Raw genomic sequence first — 15766 nt, forward strand, 5'->3', positions numbered from 1 at the left:
AAAAAAATATTAGTTCTTATTAGGTGTTAAAACATTTCTGTGCCTTTAAAGTTTATGATTTTGTTTTACATTTTTAAATTAAGGGTTACCACATATCCCAAGCTCAACAACTCACACAAATGGCATTGTAATTAATACTTCTTAATTGATTGTTGCTCTAATGAAGTTGAAACTCCAAAACGACACTAAAGAATATTACATATAAATATGATAGCATATACGACGCATTTGAACATTTGAAGGGATGTATAATAATATTAAATTTTAGAGGCTGCCAAACGTCATAAAACCACGACTGAGCCTCCAATTTTGTCACTCGCGCCCGTCAGCTTCAAGACGAGGCTCCAAAATCCAAATCCCTCCCCCCTCTCTTCCTCCACAATAAAACAAATCCTCATTCTATCTCCGATTCCACTTCTCGCCCTCTCCGCCCCCCACCCTCATCATCTCTCCATGGCTGACTCCGTCCCTTCGATCCCTAGCCCTAACTCTGCTACTTTTCTTCCTCTTTTACCACCACCGCCGCCCCCGCCGCCATCATGCCATCCTTCCGACCAGAGCCCCGCCGGTGGCGGCCGATTCTCGTCGTTTCGCTGCCCGGCTACGCGGGTGTCGTCTGAATTCGACAGCGACAGCTCCGTGTTCCTCCACAAGGTCTCCTGCAAGCTCTTCGATAACCTGGCCAAGCTCAAATTCTCCTTCCAGAACGACCGTGGTGGCCAGATCGCCTACCCCCAGCTCGGTTTCCTCACCAAGCACTTTGGTGTCCTCTACGACCTCGAGTCCCGCAATGCTCGTCTTAATGGGTCCTTCGATATCGCCAACTTCTTGCAAGTCCGCGCCACCCACGATGTCAAGGTTTACTATTTTTGTTCCTTTCCTCACTGCTTCCATTGTTATTAAAACTATTCTTGTTGCAATCGTTTTTTATGGTACTGACTAAAATATACTTTCTTCATTTACCTATTACTTCTCGATTGGAGTAATTTCTCTTATAGTAATAATTATCGTGAAGAGTTTGGATTGGATAGGTAAATTTAGTTGTTGATGTTTGGACATATTGAGCTATATAAACGACAGACAGACCCCTTTGCACATATTGGATCACTTTGTTTCATGTTTCTGCAGCCACAAAGGCCAATGCTCTTGCGAAGACTAAGGCAAATGTTGAAACTGAAACGTAGTGTGAGTCCGAGTAAGCACCATATAATCAGTGAGGATGAGTTTTTTTTTCTACGGGCTAACATTTTTGTTTGAGGTACATTCAAAATGTGGGGGTTTTTTTTCTTTTTGTTAGTTATATTTAGGTTCTCCTTCAGGATGAGCCACCTTTGGAAGATACTGGTTGTTCTGCAGTCATTCAACTGCTCTAATTGGGTTGTTCCTGCAAAGTAATTCATTTAAAGTCTTGGTATGAAAATGGCTTCAGTCTAATAAAGTTGTATCAGGCTGTCCTCTTCATTGGCTATATATCTCTTGGTAACGATTAGCAAGCCAAACATTTTGTTATTTTCTTACTGTTCATGTGTTGTTAGGATTTTATTTTTCGTTTATTCATGTTGCTTTCCTCTGACATTCTGAGATCTTTATTCCTTATTTTTTATCCAATCAACTGGGTGAGGAAGATTGCCATCCAATTCATAACAGGCCATGATTCTTGAAACTTAATGTTATTGTATATTTTTTAATGAGTTTCCAGTTTGTTTTTCTACCGAGTCATCATAGAAGGGACCTTCTAGTCAGGTGATGATTTATATAATGAGAGTCCATTTGGCTACAAAAACAGTTTAGAGCTTACATGCATGATTCCTTGCAGCATTCAAGATAGCTTGATGATTTTCTCTTTTTCCTCTCTTGTTTGATTTTCAATATTTCCATCTCTTCTTTTTCCCTAGGAACTAGCATGTGTTGTGCATTATTTTTAATGTAAATTAGCCCTTTGGTTATAAGAATGAACTGGCGGTATTCATGTAGCCTGTTGACGGTGATTTCATTACATGTTATCTTGGTAAGTAATGCACCCAAATAAGTCATGTAAACACTGGTTTTTGCATATAAGCATATTTTAATCAAGTCTGTGCTTTTCTTTTGAGGCAATATTTATTTACTGGCGAACTGATTTGCTGTACAAAAATCAGATTGATGTGAAGTCAGGCTTGCAATTGATATTTGTGTCAGTTTATAATTGGTGTCTTATGGACAACTCATTAGGTTTCTTTTAGGGTAAAGTGTTTTCCTAGCTTGTTTCTGCTATTGCATAGGTATATGCTTTAATATATTATCTTTATTCTAAGTAGTAGAAGTTAATAAAAACTTGCTTTTGTACCTTTCATGCTCCTATGCATTTTGCAAATCTTGAGTTTGTGTCTAGGTATGTTGTGCTTAGCTTCCATCCCATCTTTATATATGAACTGGTAGATTGAACATCAAAGTTCTCCCAGGTTTTTCTTGGTGGCAGTTGTTGTTTAAACCAAGGTTTGAAATTTCATACCGTACCGGAGTTTCGACGATCTCTCGGTACGGTACGGAACGGTATATCGCTCGGTATACCGAGCGATATATGTATGTATATATATATATATATATATATATATATATATATATATATAATATTTATTTTTTTAACTTTTTTATTGGCCGACGTCGCATCGCCTCGGCGACGTCGCCTTTTCCTAACCCACACGGGGCGACGTCGCCGAGGCGAAGTTTATTTAAATTATATATATATATATATATATATATATATATATATATATATATATATATATATATATATATATATATATATATATATATATATATATATATATATATATATATAGTGACGTCGCCGAAAAAGGCGACGTCGCCTCGATTTTATTTAAATTATATATATATATATATATATATATATTATTATTATTATTATTATTATTATTATTCGTTCCGCCCGGTAACGGGCGGTCCGCGTACCGATATACCATCGGACCGGTACGTACCGCTCGTACCGGGTGGTATGGGTCGGTACGGCAATCCTTGGTTTAAACTATCCTCAGGTCCTGTATATATGGTATTCGTGTACCTAATTACATGTCCAGCTGATCTAGTACTTACACGTTTTCTTATCATTTTATTCGTGTTGTGCATATTGTCATGGACACATTATACCTTTCACATCCCAAAGCAGTTGGGTCATGCAACACTTCTGCCATCACATTATAATCTAAATTTGGATAATTAGTTTCTTATGCGGTGTGATCCCATCATATTTTCTCTTATCAAATCTTATCTCTTTATAGTAAGGCAAATCTTTCTTTTTGTTGTTAGTTTATAAGATTGCTTGTGTTTCAGACTGGTCATAGTGGAGAGCCAAACTCTATTCATATAGGCTTATCAGCACAGTCTTTATCTGTTTCATGCACATGTGAAAATAACGAGTCTATTGTTTCTTGCTTCCGTTTTGGTAGTGCCTTCCTATTCAAGTATCATTATAAAAAGGTGCGTGTTTTTTGTCACTTGTATTTATCGTTTCTGGTAGATATAGTGATAAGCAATTATTCAATATCTACAAGCAACGGCTGCTTCAAACTGTTAGCTTAGCTTGTGCTTTGTTATATGTGATTTATGTCAACATTTGTTGATTTTCCTTTGATTATGATAATGAATATTATTGGTTGTTCAGTTGTAGACATCTGTGTGATTGACTTGGTTGATAATGTTGAATTTTTTGTTTATGTGGATGGAAATTCAATATATTGGAGGTAGGTGACAAAGGAGGTTGACATGTGGAGGAGATAAGAAAGATGAGGGGTGATGTTCCTGCATTTTTTAATGGTAGGCAATGAAAAGGAGGAAGGAGCAAGAGAGGTAGAGTAGGAAAGAAAAATTATGATGCTTGTTTTTGCTACTTCTACTATATGGGGGAGTATAGGGAGGGGAGTAGAGAGAGAAGAAGTGTTTGAGGCCATTAAACTAGGCGGTTGCAGTGTTGATTTGTCAAGAGGCACTTGGGTGCCTGAGGCCATTAAACCAGGCACCTGTGCTGGTTGCCAAGGACAAGTGCTCACCTAGTCCAGTCCAAGCACCTAAGTGGGTGCCCGATATGAGGTGCTCACTTGGCCTAGTTGAGGCGCACTTTGGCCCAATCCACTTGAATCAAGCTTAAAATCAAGGTAGATGGAGAGAATTGGTTCTGTTGAACTTATCAATGTTGATGATTTGGTTCGATGCAACCAATTCATCAAATTAGCAACTCTCTCCCTCTCTCATGTGATCATCCCAATCATGCGATTGATTGAAAATTTAGCTTCTTCGCTGTTGACCACCTATCGATGATTGTTGTCACTTTCGAAAGCTTTTATCTTAATGTGATTTTTTGTGGATAATGACCTTCGCCTTTGCCTCTAACAACCCTTCTCATATTGTTGTCACTCTTGTTGTTATTGTCATTGTGATTTTTGCGGATGACCACTTCTGTCTCCGTCAGTTATTCTCTAATCAGTTGCCGCTGCCAATGTGATTTTTGCTTATGACCACCTTAGACAGCTTTCTCCGATCGGTGCTATGTTGTTGTGATTTTCGTTGACAATCACCTTCGACAACTCTTCTTTGATCGCTTTCGCCTCCAACATCTCTTATTCGATCGCCTATTGTTTCTCCTATGATCTTCATGGATGGTCACCTCTGCCTCCATCTCTCATAACTTATTCTGATGGTTCTCTGACCACTTGTCGTTGTCATGTGATCTTCATTGATGAGCCTCTGCCTTCGATAGCTTCTCGCTGTGATCTTCTTCGACTGTCTATTTTTCTGTGATGATCCTTTTTTAAATACACTCCTTCCAATTGAGTTAGTGATTTTGTTAAGTATATTATTCGACGCCTCGCTTCACTCGCACAAGTGCCAAGCACCTCAGACATTTTGAAACCTTAGCACTTTCAGTACCTAACAACTTCGACAACACTGGGTGGCAGAAAGAAGTTAGATATTGGATTGGTATTCATCATTAGTTTAGCTATTTTAGGAACAATATAGGCTCCTATTTTGAGTTTATAGAAGAACCCTAATATATTGATGGTCTAGGTTAAATAAGTTATTTAGCTATTAGGAACCTTGTTTGGAGATTTTACATGTTACTTTTATTGAGATTTGGAGAATGATTAGATTATAATGACAATTTTGTTGGAAGACCTCTATGGGTAGCCATATATGAGAAGATGTAGGCCCAAGGTCTGATGCTTGTATGCTATTCCACTTTCTCTGCAATAAAGTGAATAGTTTAGCTATCTAGATAGTTGAGAGTTCTCTTCTCCATTTGAAGGAACCACTGTTAGGGGAATCACTTCTAACATCATTAATAGGTTCCAAGCCTTCACATTTGTTGAAGACCCATATTTGATTAATATATTAAAGTCACTGCTGACAATTTGACTTGATTTGGTGCACAAAGGAATGTGTTGCTTGAACAAGTCATCTAAGAAATGGTTTGGTCTCCACCATATCTTGAAGTTAAGGTTCTTTAAAGTTTAAAATAGCATTGAATGATCATGAGGACCTGATATCTTACAGCAGAAACAAATGGGTTTGAGTTTGAGTCTGATATTTGAGTTAATTTCATAGGTGTTTTATATAATTTTGATTTGGATTTTGGGTCACGTTTGAGTTGTGTTTATATCCAACCAGGGTCTAGTTTTTGTTGGAATTATTAAGACAATACTGTGTACTGTGTTGTTTATGCTGCAGTATCATGCCACTCTTACTGTCATACTCTAAGACAGTTATTTGAGATCTAGTTGTATGACAAGGGTCTGTTCCTTAACTATTTAATGGATTATGCAATTAGGCTCTAGAAGCAGCTAGCTGTACACTACTTTGAAAGTCCTATTAGGACTCGAATGATGACCAATTGCTTCTTACCGTAAAAGTTATGTTGCATGATACAAATGGCTTATTGGACTTAAAAATACAGCATGCAATTGGTTCCTTTAAGAACTAGTTTTAAATATTTTTTTTAATCACAAAAGGGTCATGATAACTGTCTTCCTCTGTATAAGAGTTCTTTTTGTTAACATGTCTACGTCTTTTATATATTAAAATAAATACTTGTCTTTAGATTAAAAAAACAATAAAAGTGATACTTGCTACATGGTTAGCTTTCTTGACCAGTTGGTAATGATAACTGTCTTCTTTTGTTAATATGTTTTTTGTACTACCCCTAACATTTTTCTTTCTACTATGATCTTATACCTTCCATACTTTCACTCTCTTTATTTGAATTATCATGGAATATTATTTTTACTATCACAAGGATCAGAAATATGGAACACAATCTTGTGTCAAGAACCAAGCATCTTGAAAGATTCCTATTTGGAAAGTTAAGGCTTTTGCATCTGAATTCTATCAAATTACTTGTCATTCTTGTGTAAAGACCCTTCATTCCAAGAGGCTCACTGGAAGAGGCTATTTCCAGTCATGTTTTTGTAGCATGCCTTTGATATTGATTTTTAATTTCTTGATTTGCTGAAGAGCTTGATGAAGAATTCAACTTTCGAATATAAGACTGTGACTTTATTAGTCAGCATTATGTAATCAATGGGTGTGATGTCTCATTTAATCTTGTATAAAAGATCTTCCAACTTGAAATCAACATTTTTGTCCTTTTTTTATTTTTCTCGTTAGCTGTCACTATATTTCTATCTGTGCTGGATCAAAGCCCTCTTACTGTTTAGTATTTGCTTGTTTATATATATTGTGCTCATTTGGTTTCGTACTTTCAACGTTTCTCTCAGGAGCAACAAGGAGAAGTTGCAATCACAACAAGCATGTCAAATCCATCATATAAACTGGAAATTTCTTCTTCAGTTCCATCTGCTGGTCTGGTAAGTTTGTTGGTAGTACTGCACAAATTGCTACCAAAAAGTGTGTCTTGCAGTGAAAGAAAGCTGAAATGATTTTCTTTTTCTGATTTGATATCATTTTATATAAGGTCTACCTGTGCTGCCTTATTTGTGAAGATTCTTAATTGAACTTGATAATCTTTGTAAATATAATATTCACTCTAGGGTAATAATTGCTCCAGAAATTTGCCAACTAGTTGTTTGCGAAGATTGTGCCTAAGGGCACATCATCAATCTTACATTTACAGTAAATCTGTAATCTTTCATAAGTTAAAGTTCAAGTTATACAATTAATTAAAGGCTGTCCAATACATGATCCTCCTGCTAATTGGGAGCTCCATAGTCTGTTAGTTGCTCCTTACAGACTAAACAATATGTTTCATTTTGCATATATGGTAAGTGTGGTAAGTGCTAATTCTTAATAGTCGCTCCTCATCAGCTCATGGTCTTCAAAATGTTTTTTTGCTCCTGATTTAAGCATGTTATGACAATTGGGACACAGCTTTTGATGTTCTCCAGCCTGTATGCCTATGTCAAGGATTTAACTATGGTCTGTATCCCGTATGGTGTTGCATCATACCAGTATGGTATGTTGCATACTATGTGATATACTACAATATACTGCTGGAGAAAAATCATAAAAAATGGCTAATGTGTTGATATACCCTAGCATGGTTATATAGTATTGATATTTGAATTTATGACTACATGTTTGTGTTTTTTCTGATATAATGCACATTGAGGAGTGGAATAACTACAAACTCTACTTGTGCAGCCAAAAACAACTGTCCACTTCCCCCTTGGTGAAGTTTCAGTGGAGAGGAAAGACCAGGAAACTGAGAAAGCACTATCCATAAATGGAATCCTGAAAGGTGAGCTGCTGAATGGAGTTTGTACTGCATTATACAGGGATGAGGATCTTAATCTGAGATACTGCTACAAGGTAATAGTCAGTCTCTGCCTCCCTTTGTTCTTTGTATTTTGACTAGTGACTAAGCTTTTTCCCTTTGAAGATATATTGCTGAAGGATGATTTTGTTTGAAACTGGTTACATTTATAGGATGATGAGATGTCATTTATACCCAGCATCTCTTTACCATCAAATGCATTATCCTTGGCATTCAAACGCCGTTTCAGTCCCTCAGACAAGTTGAGGTTAGCAATTTGTCCATGTTTTTCAGTTTGTGCTGTTTCATATTACTTTATTTCATATTTTTGTTCATCCACTTGTCTTGTCCGTAGCAGAAGTTAGAATATCCTTTGTTTTAAAAGAAATCTGTCAAGACTGTAGGCTGGAAAAGATTTGATCAACTCAATTTGTTAGCCTGCTTATTAGGTGCTGTTAAGAAAATGTTAGACTAAATGTTTGTACATAATAAAATTCCATTAAAATCAAAACAAATTCTTGAATGTTAATTAACATATGCTATTTAATATTTTATAATTTAGGGTGATATTAGGAGCAAGCACAGGTGCTTGTCACCCATAGAGATACTTTTGAAGAGTAATCTCTGGAGGGTGGTGATCTTAACAACATGTTGATTGGTTCTGGATGTTGTAGTAATCATAATCCATGATATTTCTTTGGATCCTTTTATTGGCAGAGCAACAAGGTAGATAAACCTTTAAAGCAAGGGCTAGACACAGGATTTAGAAGATCTTGGATCAGAGGATAAGGTTCAAGGAAGAAAAAACATCAGAGGAAGAAGATAATAACCTTGGCCAACAGGCTAAAGTATTCATTAATCAAAATATTATTTGCATATACCAAGCCATTATTCTTTCTCTTAAACATATAATGAGACGAGGGCTCCTATCCACCATGTACTCAAAGAAAAAGGTAAGGAAGCAATAAGTTACCATATGGAGTTAATTGTGCCTGCTATAATACTATTGCTTCTGTGGTACCAGCAAATGGTATATAATTACTATGATTCTAACATGTGAAAACATGTATCCTTTAGAAATATGACAACTTGATGCCTCGATGAACTTTCTGGAGCATTTACTCCCTACAAATGTTTTCACCAATGTTCTAATTTTTGTAAGAACGTTGTACCACTGAATTGAACAGTAATTGGTGTAAAAAAGGATTCATGTAGGTTACCCAGATGGTTGGAACCGAAGTCTTGGTTCTGTTGTTCACCATGATGACCACTGCTTGTTGTCTTATGTATTCTTGCTTTCCCATATACTACTGATCATAGTGATTTTTGATGTAATATCATCCACAAAATTGTAGTTTTAATAGATTGGAGGACCGCTATTAATATATTTCCTTACCCAATTTTTTTTTCCCAGCTACTGGTACCACTTTGACTCTAGTCAGTGGAGTATGGTGTACAAGCACACTGTTGGTAAAGACCTGAAGTTTAAAGCTGGTTATGATTCTGCGGTGCGACTTGGATGGGCATCTCTTTGGGTATGTTTGACTTCACAATATCCTGTTTAAACAAACTGCATCTATTTCAACTAACGAAAGCAAAATATGAGGGAAAAGGTGGTATGACCGAATTCTGTTGAGATTACACATTCATAGTAACTTTATATTGGCAATCTTGAGAACGGTGGTATGTTACTGCTCGATGCTCCACTCCATTGAATTAGAAACAATTTCCTGCTTTCTAATTTTTCTTCTAACGAAGTAAATGATATTTGGGGACTGCAATTCCTGTGAAGGTTGGAGATGAAGGTGGCAAGACGAAGACAGCTCCGATGAAGACGAAACTTCAGTTTATGCTCCATGTACCGCAGGATGATATCGGCAATTCTTTGTTGATGTTTCGAGTTAAGAAAAGGTGGGACTTCTAGTTCTCCATTATATTCTTTGCTCGAAGAGGACGTATGATGACAGGTATCTGTCTTTTGTCTGTCAAATGTTTTGGCTACAACTTGCTACCATATTTTAGATGTCAATGATCTTTTTCACCAAGAATTCAGCTTGTTTTTCTATTACTATGTTACTTGATACATAGGGAGAGAAGACATCAACCAGACTTATTTGATTAAAACCTCAATTGTTACCAAGGAGAAAGAGACTAAAAACCTTTTTTCCTGATCCCTAATATCAACTTCAGCCAACTAAAATGTTAACTGCTGTCTTTTCTTTAATGTATATATCTTAGTGAAGATATAGAACTAATTACACACATTTTAGTAAATCAGTAGGACCACTCCATGTGCACTTAAGATGCATTTTTGCTTTGATTGTGTACAGGTGGATGGATGAATCAATGTAATCATATAAAATGTATATTATGTTAAAATACAAGTCTATAAATAGCTTATTCATCATACCCACCACCCCATTCAACTCTATAAATAGCTCCCACAATTCGCATATACACAGAACTAATTTCTGCAGACACCACACAACAGGAAGATTTCAGCAATTTAATATTCTCTTTGATTACTGAACATGTTCATCTTTAACTTAATTGAAACTTACAGCTACAATTACATATGTAAAGAGATAAAATAGTTGTACTTGTGATTGTTACAAATAACATTCATTTATTGCTTGCAAACTAAACATCCCTAAGTTCATGAATTGGAGAATGATTGCTAAGAGTTATGGTTGATTCATCTTAAGCAATTACTTGTATTCTATTCTAAAAAATTCGAGCCTATCCAATATACTTCTACATAAGATACAATTAAGTAGATATTTAGATCATTAATCGCGATCAAATTTGTGTTTCATTAAGCAATATTGATAATAAAGTAGGTATTTCTCATATTTAAATTGATTTTGCTTAAATCGTACGGCATCAGAAGTGTGTCAGTCTTTTTTGACCTCTCACATCCGTTGGATTGTTATTGACGTGCAAACGTGGACGATTGATTGAATAGGAAAATTAAGTATTTGGGATTAAAAATTGGGAGGAATTAATCGTCTGATGAAAACTGGAAAGGAAAGGAAGAAAATAATTGGAAATTTGGAGTCGCCGACCCTTTTCATCGTCGGGTCAAAGACGTAACCCCCGAAGTCGTCGTCTTCTCTCTTCCCCAAAAGCCACCACCGAGAAGAGAGGAGGAGGCGGTCGGAGAGATGGGCGCATCGGATGCGGGTTGCGGCGATCTCCCTCCCGTTCTCTCCTCCTTCGTCGACGCCTTCGTCGACTTCTCCGTCTCCGGCCTCTTCTTCCCCCCCAACCCTACCCCTAGCCCCGCCCCCGCCGCCACACGCATTCCCGCCCCTGCCCGTCTCGTGGCGATCGGTGACTTCCACGGCGACCTCCCCAAGGCCCTCCAGGCTCTCTCGCTCGCCGGCCTCGCTGACCCCTCGTCCGCCCGCTGGACTGGCGGCGCCGCCGTCGCCGTCCAGGTCGGCGACGTCCTCGACCGCGGCGGCGACGAACTTCGTCTTCTCTACCTCCTCCACCGCCTCAAGCTTGACGCTGCCGCCGCCGGCGGCTCCCTCCTCACCCTCCACGGCAACCACGAGGTCATGAACGCCGACGGCGACTTCCGCTACGTCACCCGTGCCGGCCTCGAGGAGTTCAGGGGCTGGGCTTTCTGGTACCGTTCCGGCCTCGCCATGAAGCGCCTCTGCAGCGGCCTCGACCCCCCGGGGGACCCCTTCAGGGGCGTCCCCAAATCCTTCCCCGGGGTCAAGGAGGAGTTCTGGGAAGGGTTCCGCGCCCGCATCGCCGCCTTACGGCCGAACGGCCCGATCGCGTCACGATTCCTCGCCGGCAACCAGACCGTCCTGCTGGTCGGTGACTCGCTGTTCGTCCATGGCGGGCTTCTCCAGCAGCACATCGATCACGGGCTGGAAAGGATCAACCAAGAAGTCAAAGACTGGATAATGGGGCTCAGCGGGAGGCGATCGCCGTCCTACCTGAGAGGGCGGGACTCAGTGGTGTGGCTGCGGAGGTTCTCGGACGGACCAAATTGCGACTGCGGGCAACTCGAGGAGGTGCTCTCGATGATCCCGGGCGCAAGGAGGATGGTGATGGGGCACACCATACAGGACGAGGGAATCAACGGGGTGTGCGAGGACAAGGCGATCCGGATCGACGTGGGGTTGTCGAAGGGGTGCACAAACGGGCTGCCGGAGGTGTTGGAGATCAACGCCGGCGACCATCCGAGGATCTTGACATCGAATCCACTGTCGGACGATCGTTGGAAGCAAGTGGTTAAGGAGCAGGTGAAGGAAGGGCTTGCCATTTTGGTCCCGGAGATTAGATTGAAGGAAGTGGAGACCAAAGGGTAGAATTTGCTTGGAAAAGTCCAGTCTTTTGGTAAGACAGGATGGTAAAAAGGACTGCAATGGATATCTATCTATCTATCTATCTATCTATTCATCGAGCTCATTGGAAGATTGATGTAGGAGTTTAATATTGATGTGGCAAAGACCTTACTATATTTGGCTATGAAGGTTAGATTTGCACATCATTCGTTCTTTCTGCAGTAGGATTTCAGCAGATGATGGAGAATGGAATTTGGATGAAAAGTGCAGCCTGAGATTTGATATTGGAAATTGAATTAGATGTGTTAAAGCACCGCTAATTGCAATGATTGTTATTCACTTGCCTATTTGATATGATGATGATGATGATAATAGTTTAAAAAGCATACTTATTTTGTTCATTTTCCATTGTGTAGTGAATGTTTGCTGTGTTGGAAATGGAATTGGATGTTTTATTCTGTGATTTGTCTGGTGCAGATTCAAACCTACCTATCATGTAGTTTTTGTCAGTGCCAACTATTGCTCACGTACTTTTTTCTCGTTTGCATGTTTTAGTCTTATTTGAATTTATATTATATATATATATATATATATATATTCCTATAGAGAATATATTTTCTAAAAAATAAGATTATTTTAGTTTGCTCTGTTAGTTCGATAGACTATTATTTTAAGCTTAACAAAATGATTTATTAATTTTGTTTATAATTAAAATTATAAAATAATAATAATAATAATATACTCATCAAAATTTACTTTTATTTGAGCCCAAACAAATTATATATATATATATATAAATAATGAGGTTACAATAATTTCTACCTGTTTGTTTATAAATATTGGAATATATACATGTTTGCTTATGAGTATAGTCATAAAAAAGGGTTCTTCTTGGGAGATCAATCATATATATTTGTAATTGATCTTACATTTTCAGAAACTAAAATTATTTTAATTGCTGGAGGTTGCAGTTTGGATAATAAATTTGGCATGAGGTTTTAGATGGACCAATTCAAATTGTATGATATTATATTATTGAATATTTAGATTACTTTACATGTATTTTTCTTAAGATACCTATAGAATGACATTTTTAATCACCAAATGAATCTGATAATACTTATATTTAATGATATTATAATATTAATTAAATTATTATCTGCTGCATGTGATGATTAATGTAATGAAGTTATATATTATATATCATTGAATATTTAATTATGAAAATTAAAATGAAAAGAGACAACTCATTGAAGATCTTTAGGTTGAATCTATTTGATCTACTGACCGATCCAAAAATCAAAATAATCCATAAACAGATGAAAGAAAATAATGAATGAAAGATCTGCAGACCGTCGCTAAGGTGAAAGACAACTCGTATCAAAAAAATAAATCGATCATTTGAGAAAACAAAAACGTTACAAGATCATAAAAAAACCCCAAATTAATCCGCTTTGAAGTAAAAATCAAATTTTCTGATAGATCATTTTTTCTGATAAAGCATCAAAAACTATTCTTCGATTTTTTTCTGTGCTTTGGACAATGAAAAGAATTAGGTAATTTTAACAAATGGATAAAACAAATCTTTATCTTCTTATTTTTCTCGGTTTCTTTGAGACAGCTACCAGTAGAAAATCGAGTTTTTCCTGAAGAACAAAGATTTCTCATGCTGATTTGAGATTTATGCTAAGGATAGTGTTTATTTCTTGAACTCAATCGAACAACGAAAGCCACCAACTTTGATTCAAGTCAAGCCAAAGGAAGGACCCTTGTGGCATCCAAGAATCCAATTAAGGTCATGGCAAAATCAAAAGGACCAAGAAAACAGAAAAAAAAAATCACAAGTCGAAGAACCGTTCACAAGTTCAAAGAGAAATCCACGAACGAAGCCGATGGTCGTACGAGATGATGAAATGAAGGAAATGTAGCAGCTTGTTCGAGGCCATCATCAAAACAGAGAAAAATTTGAGAGGCACGGAGAACTGCGATAAGTTCGTTGTCGCCAACCTTCAATGCAGAAATCGCCATCTCAATCCGGCGCTTCCGCTCTGCAAATTGGCTTCCTTAACCTTTCCGATTCATCTTCCCAAATCTCGACCGAACTCAAAAGGAAAAACAGGGCAAGATCCAAAGAAAAGCAAAGAAAAAAACCCTTAAAAACAATCAAACAACCCTTCTCCGCTCCGCAATCTCATCAAAATCGAAAGACAGATCTACACAAAACATCGCAGAAACAGAAACTCTTTGAAGGGTGTCGAGAAGCAGGCGGAGGCAACAAATATATAGAGATGTCAGGAGGAAGGAAACCCTAACCCTAGTGTGGCAATTTGGGCGCTCGTGTGGAATGGACCGAAATACCCTTTGGAGAATGGAATAAAACGGTCCCCGTTATATGTATCGGGAGTTAATTCATTTATACCGATTTGACTGCACATATAACGATAAATCGCAAAACATTTCGTTGCAGACCCAATCTTTTGTTCTTTTTCTATAATTTTATGAGGCAATTATAATATTATTTTTAAAATAATTATCTCACTTATTTTGATATTTATATGTGTATAGTCTCATCAACTCGAGCTATTATTTTTATTATTCTTATCTTGAAAGGGTAACGAGACATAAGTTTTTTGAATCTTTACTCATCTTTCGACCAACTTATCTCTCAATATATACCGAGGATAACATAAAAATATTTATCTATCTAAATATCCGATATTTATTGATTGGTTGTAGAACGAGTATGAGTTGTGTATCGATCATACCATATTATTATAAATCAACTTCAATTAAGAAAAAAGATAATTCAGAGTATATTTTTTGAAAATCCAACATAAGGATTTGTATGTCTCATCTTGTTTAATTCCCACTAATATAACTATATAAAAAATTGGATTCAAAAAATTTCATACAAATAGGACTTTTTATTATCATAAAATTACATTATATGTATTTCTATAAGATGTTTATTGATCTTAATTTGATCCAATATAGTGTATCAATAGGATATTGGATAACACAACTCGTTGTAATAAAATGTTTAATATATTTTTTATTTTGATATTATTGGTATCTCGAATGAATCCGAAAAAGATTTAATCAACTCAACTCATCCCTCCTAAAATTGATATACCTTACTGCATCAAAAAATTATAAGTGTAAACCTAAAATCAAATCTGATTTATAAGTGTCTCCACATGTCCATGTTTTGCTCAGGATTAATAGAGAGAGAGAGAGAGAGAAAGAGAGAGAGAGAGAGAGAAGGTCCATAGGGCATTAGCAGCAATGGCAAACAAAAATAGTGGACCAGCCACCAATCATTTGACTGCTACTCAAACAATATATTCCCCCAATCTCTGTCAATTCTTTTTCTGCTTTCAGCTGCTTTGTTCTACCAACTGGTTTATCTGTGGACTGGAGAGAGCCATAAGGACATACTGTTCTTCCATGTTGTTGTATAGTCAAGAGACATTCCACACCAATTCCATTGCTGACCACTTTGTCTACTTGTGCTTCACAATGATCTCAAGTCTGTCTCATATATCAATCAGGAGAGTAATTTATCAAATGAGAAGAGAAATATTCTTCTCACTATTATGTAAGTAAAGTATGACTCAAGCATCAGAATGATAATAATATCATGGTCAAGGAACATCCAATCCTTAAAAGTGTTCATGAGGCATGATAACCTTTGTTG

At 37.3% G+C, this 15766-nt stretch overlaps 2 protein-coding genes and 1 non-coding gene across 4 annotated transcripts; 2 read left to right on the forward strand and 1 right to left on the reverse strand.

Moving 5' to 3' along the window:
- Positions 1–334: 334 nt before the first annotated feature.
- LOC135633906 (outer envelope pore protein 37, chloroplastic-like) lies at positions 335–9810 on the forward strand. Of its 2 annotated transcripts, XM_065143898.1 has the most exons (7): positions 335–858; positions 3331–3477; positions 6768–6857; positions 7651–7818; positions 7936–8030; positions 9177–9297; positions 9555–9810. In XM_065143898.1, exons 1-7 carry the CDS (start codon positions 454–456, stop codon positions 9684–9686), a joined length of 1158 nt encoding a protein of 385 aa, XP_064999970.1. In that variant the 5' UTR covers positions 335–453; the 3' UTR covers positions 9687–9810. The 2 variants fall into 2 exon arrangements, with proteins under 2 accessions (XP_064999970.1, XP_064999971.1); XM_065143899.1 differs by lacking the exon at positions 3331–3477 and having other exon boundaries at positions 344–858.
- Positions 9811–10339: 529 nt separating this feature from the next.
- LOC103979386 (shewanella-like protein phosphatase 2) lies at positions 10340–12470 on the forward strand. The gene has a single exon (XM_009395517.3). It carries the CDS (start codon positions 10927–10929, stop codon positions 12091–12093), a length of 1167 nt encoding a protein of 388 aa, XP_009393792.3. The 5' UTR covers positions 10340–10926; the 3' UTR covers positions 12094–12470.
- Positions 12471–13990: 1520 nt separating this feature from the next.
- On the reverse strand, positions 13991–14118 carry LOC135634476 (small nucleolar RNA snoR86). Its single transcript, XR_010495384.1, has one exon. It is a non-coding gene; the product is annotated as a small nucleolar RNA snoR86 (small nucleolar RNA).
- Positions 14119–15766: the final 1648 nt, after the last annotated feature.

This window comes from Musa acuminata, chromosome BXJ3-3 (assembly GCF_036884655.1).
Source record: "Musa acuminata AAA Group cultivar baxijiao chromosome BXJ3-3, Cavendish_Baxijiao_AAA, whole genome shotgun sequence".
In the NCBI taxonomy this organism is placed as follows: domain Eukaryota; kingdom Viridiplantae; phylum Streptophyta; class Magnoliopsida; order Zingiberales; family Musaceae; genus Musa; species Musa acuminata.

What these genes read in the sequence shown, in the direction of transcription:
- LOC103979386 (XM_009395517.3), top strand. Translation starts at nt 10,927, where the DNA reads ATGGGCGCATCGGATGCGGGTTGCGGCGATCTCCCTCCCGTTCTCTCC.
- LOC135633906 (XM_065143898.1), top strand. Translation starts at nt 454, where the DNA reads ATGGCTGACTCCGTCCCTTCGATCCCTAGCCCTAACTCTGCTACTTTT. An exon ending in GCGCCACCCACGATGTCAAG is followed by an intron (nt 859 to 3,330) that starts GTTTACTATTTT and finishes CTTGTGTTTCAG; the next exon opens with ACTGGTCATAGTGGAGAGCC. An exon ending in TTGGATGGGCATCTCTTTGG is followed by an intron (nt 9,298 to 9,554) that starts GTATGTTTGACT and finishes ATTCCTGTGAAG; the next exon opens with GTTGGAGATGAAGGTGGCAA.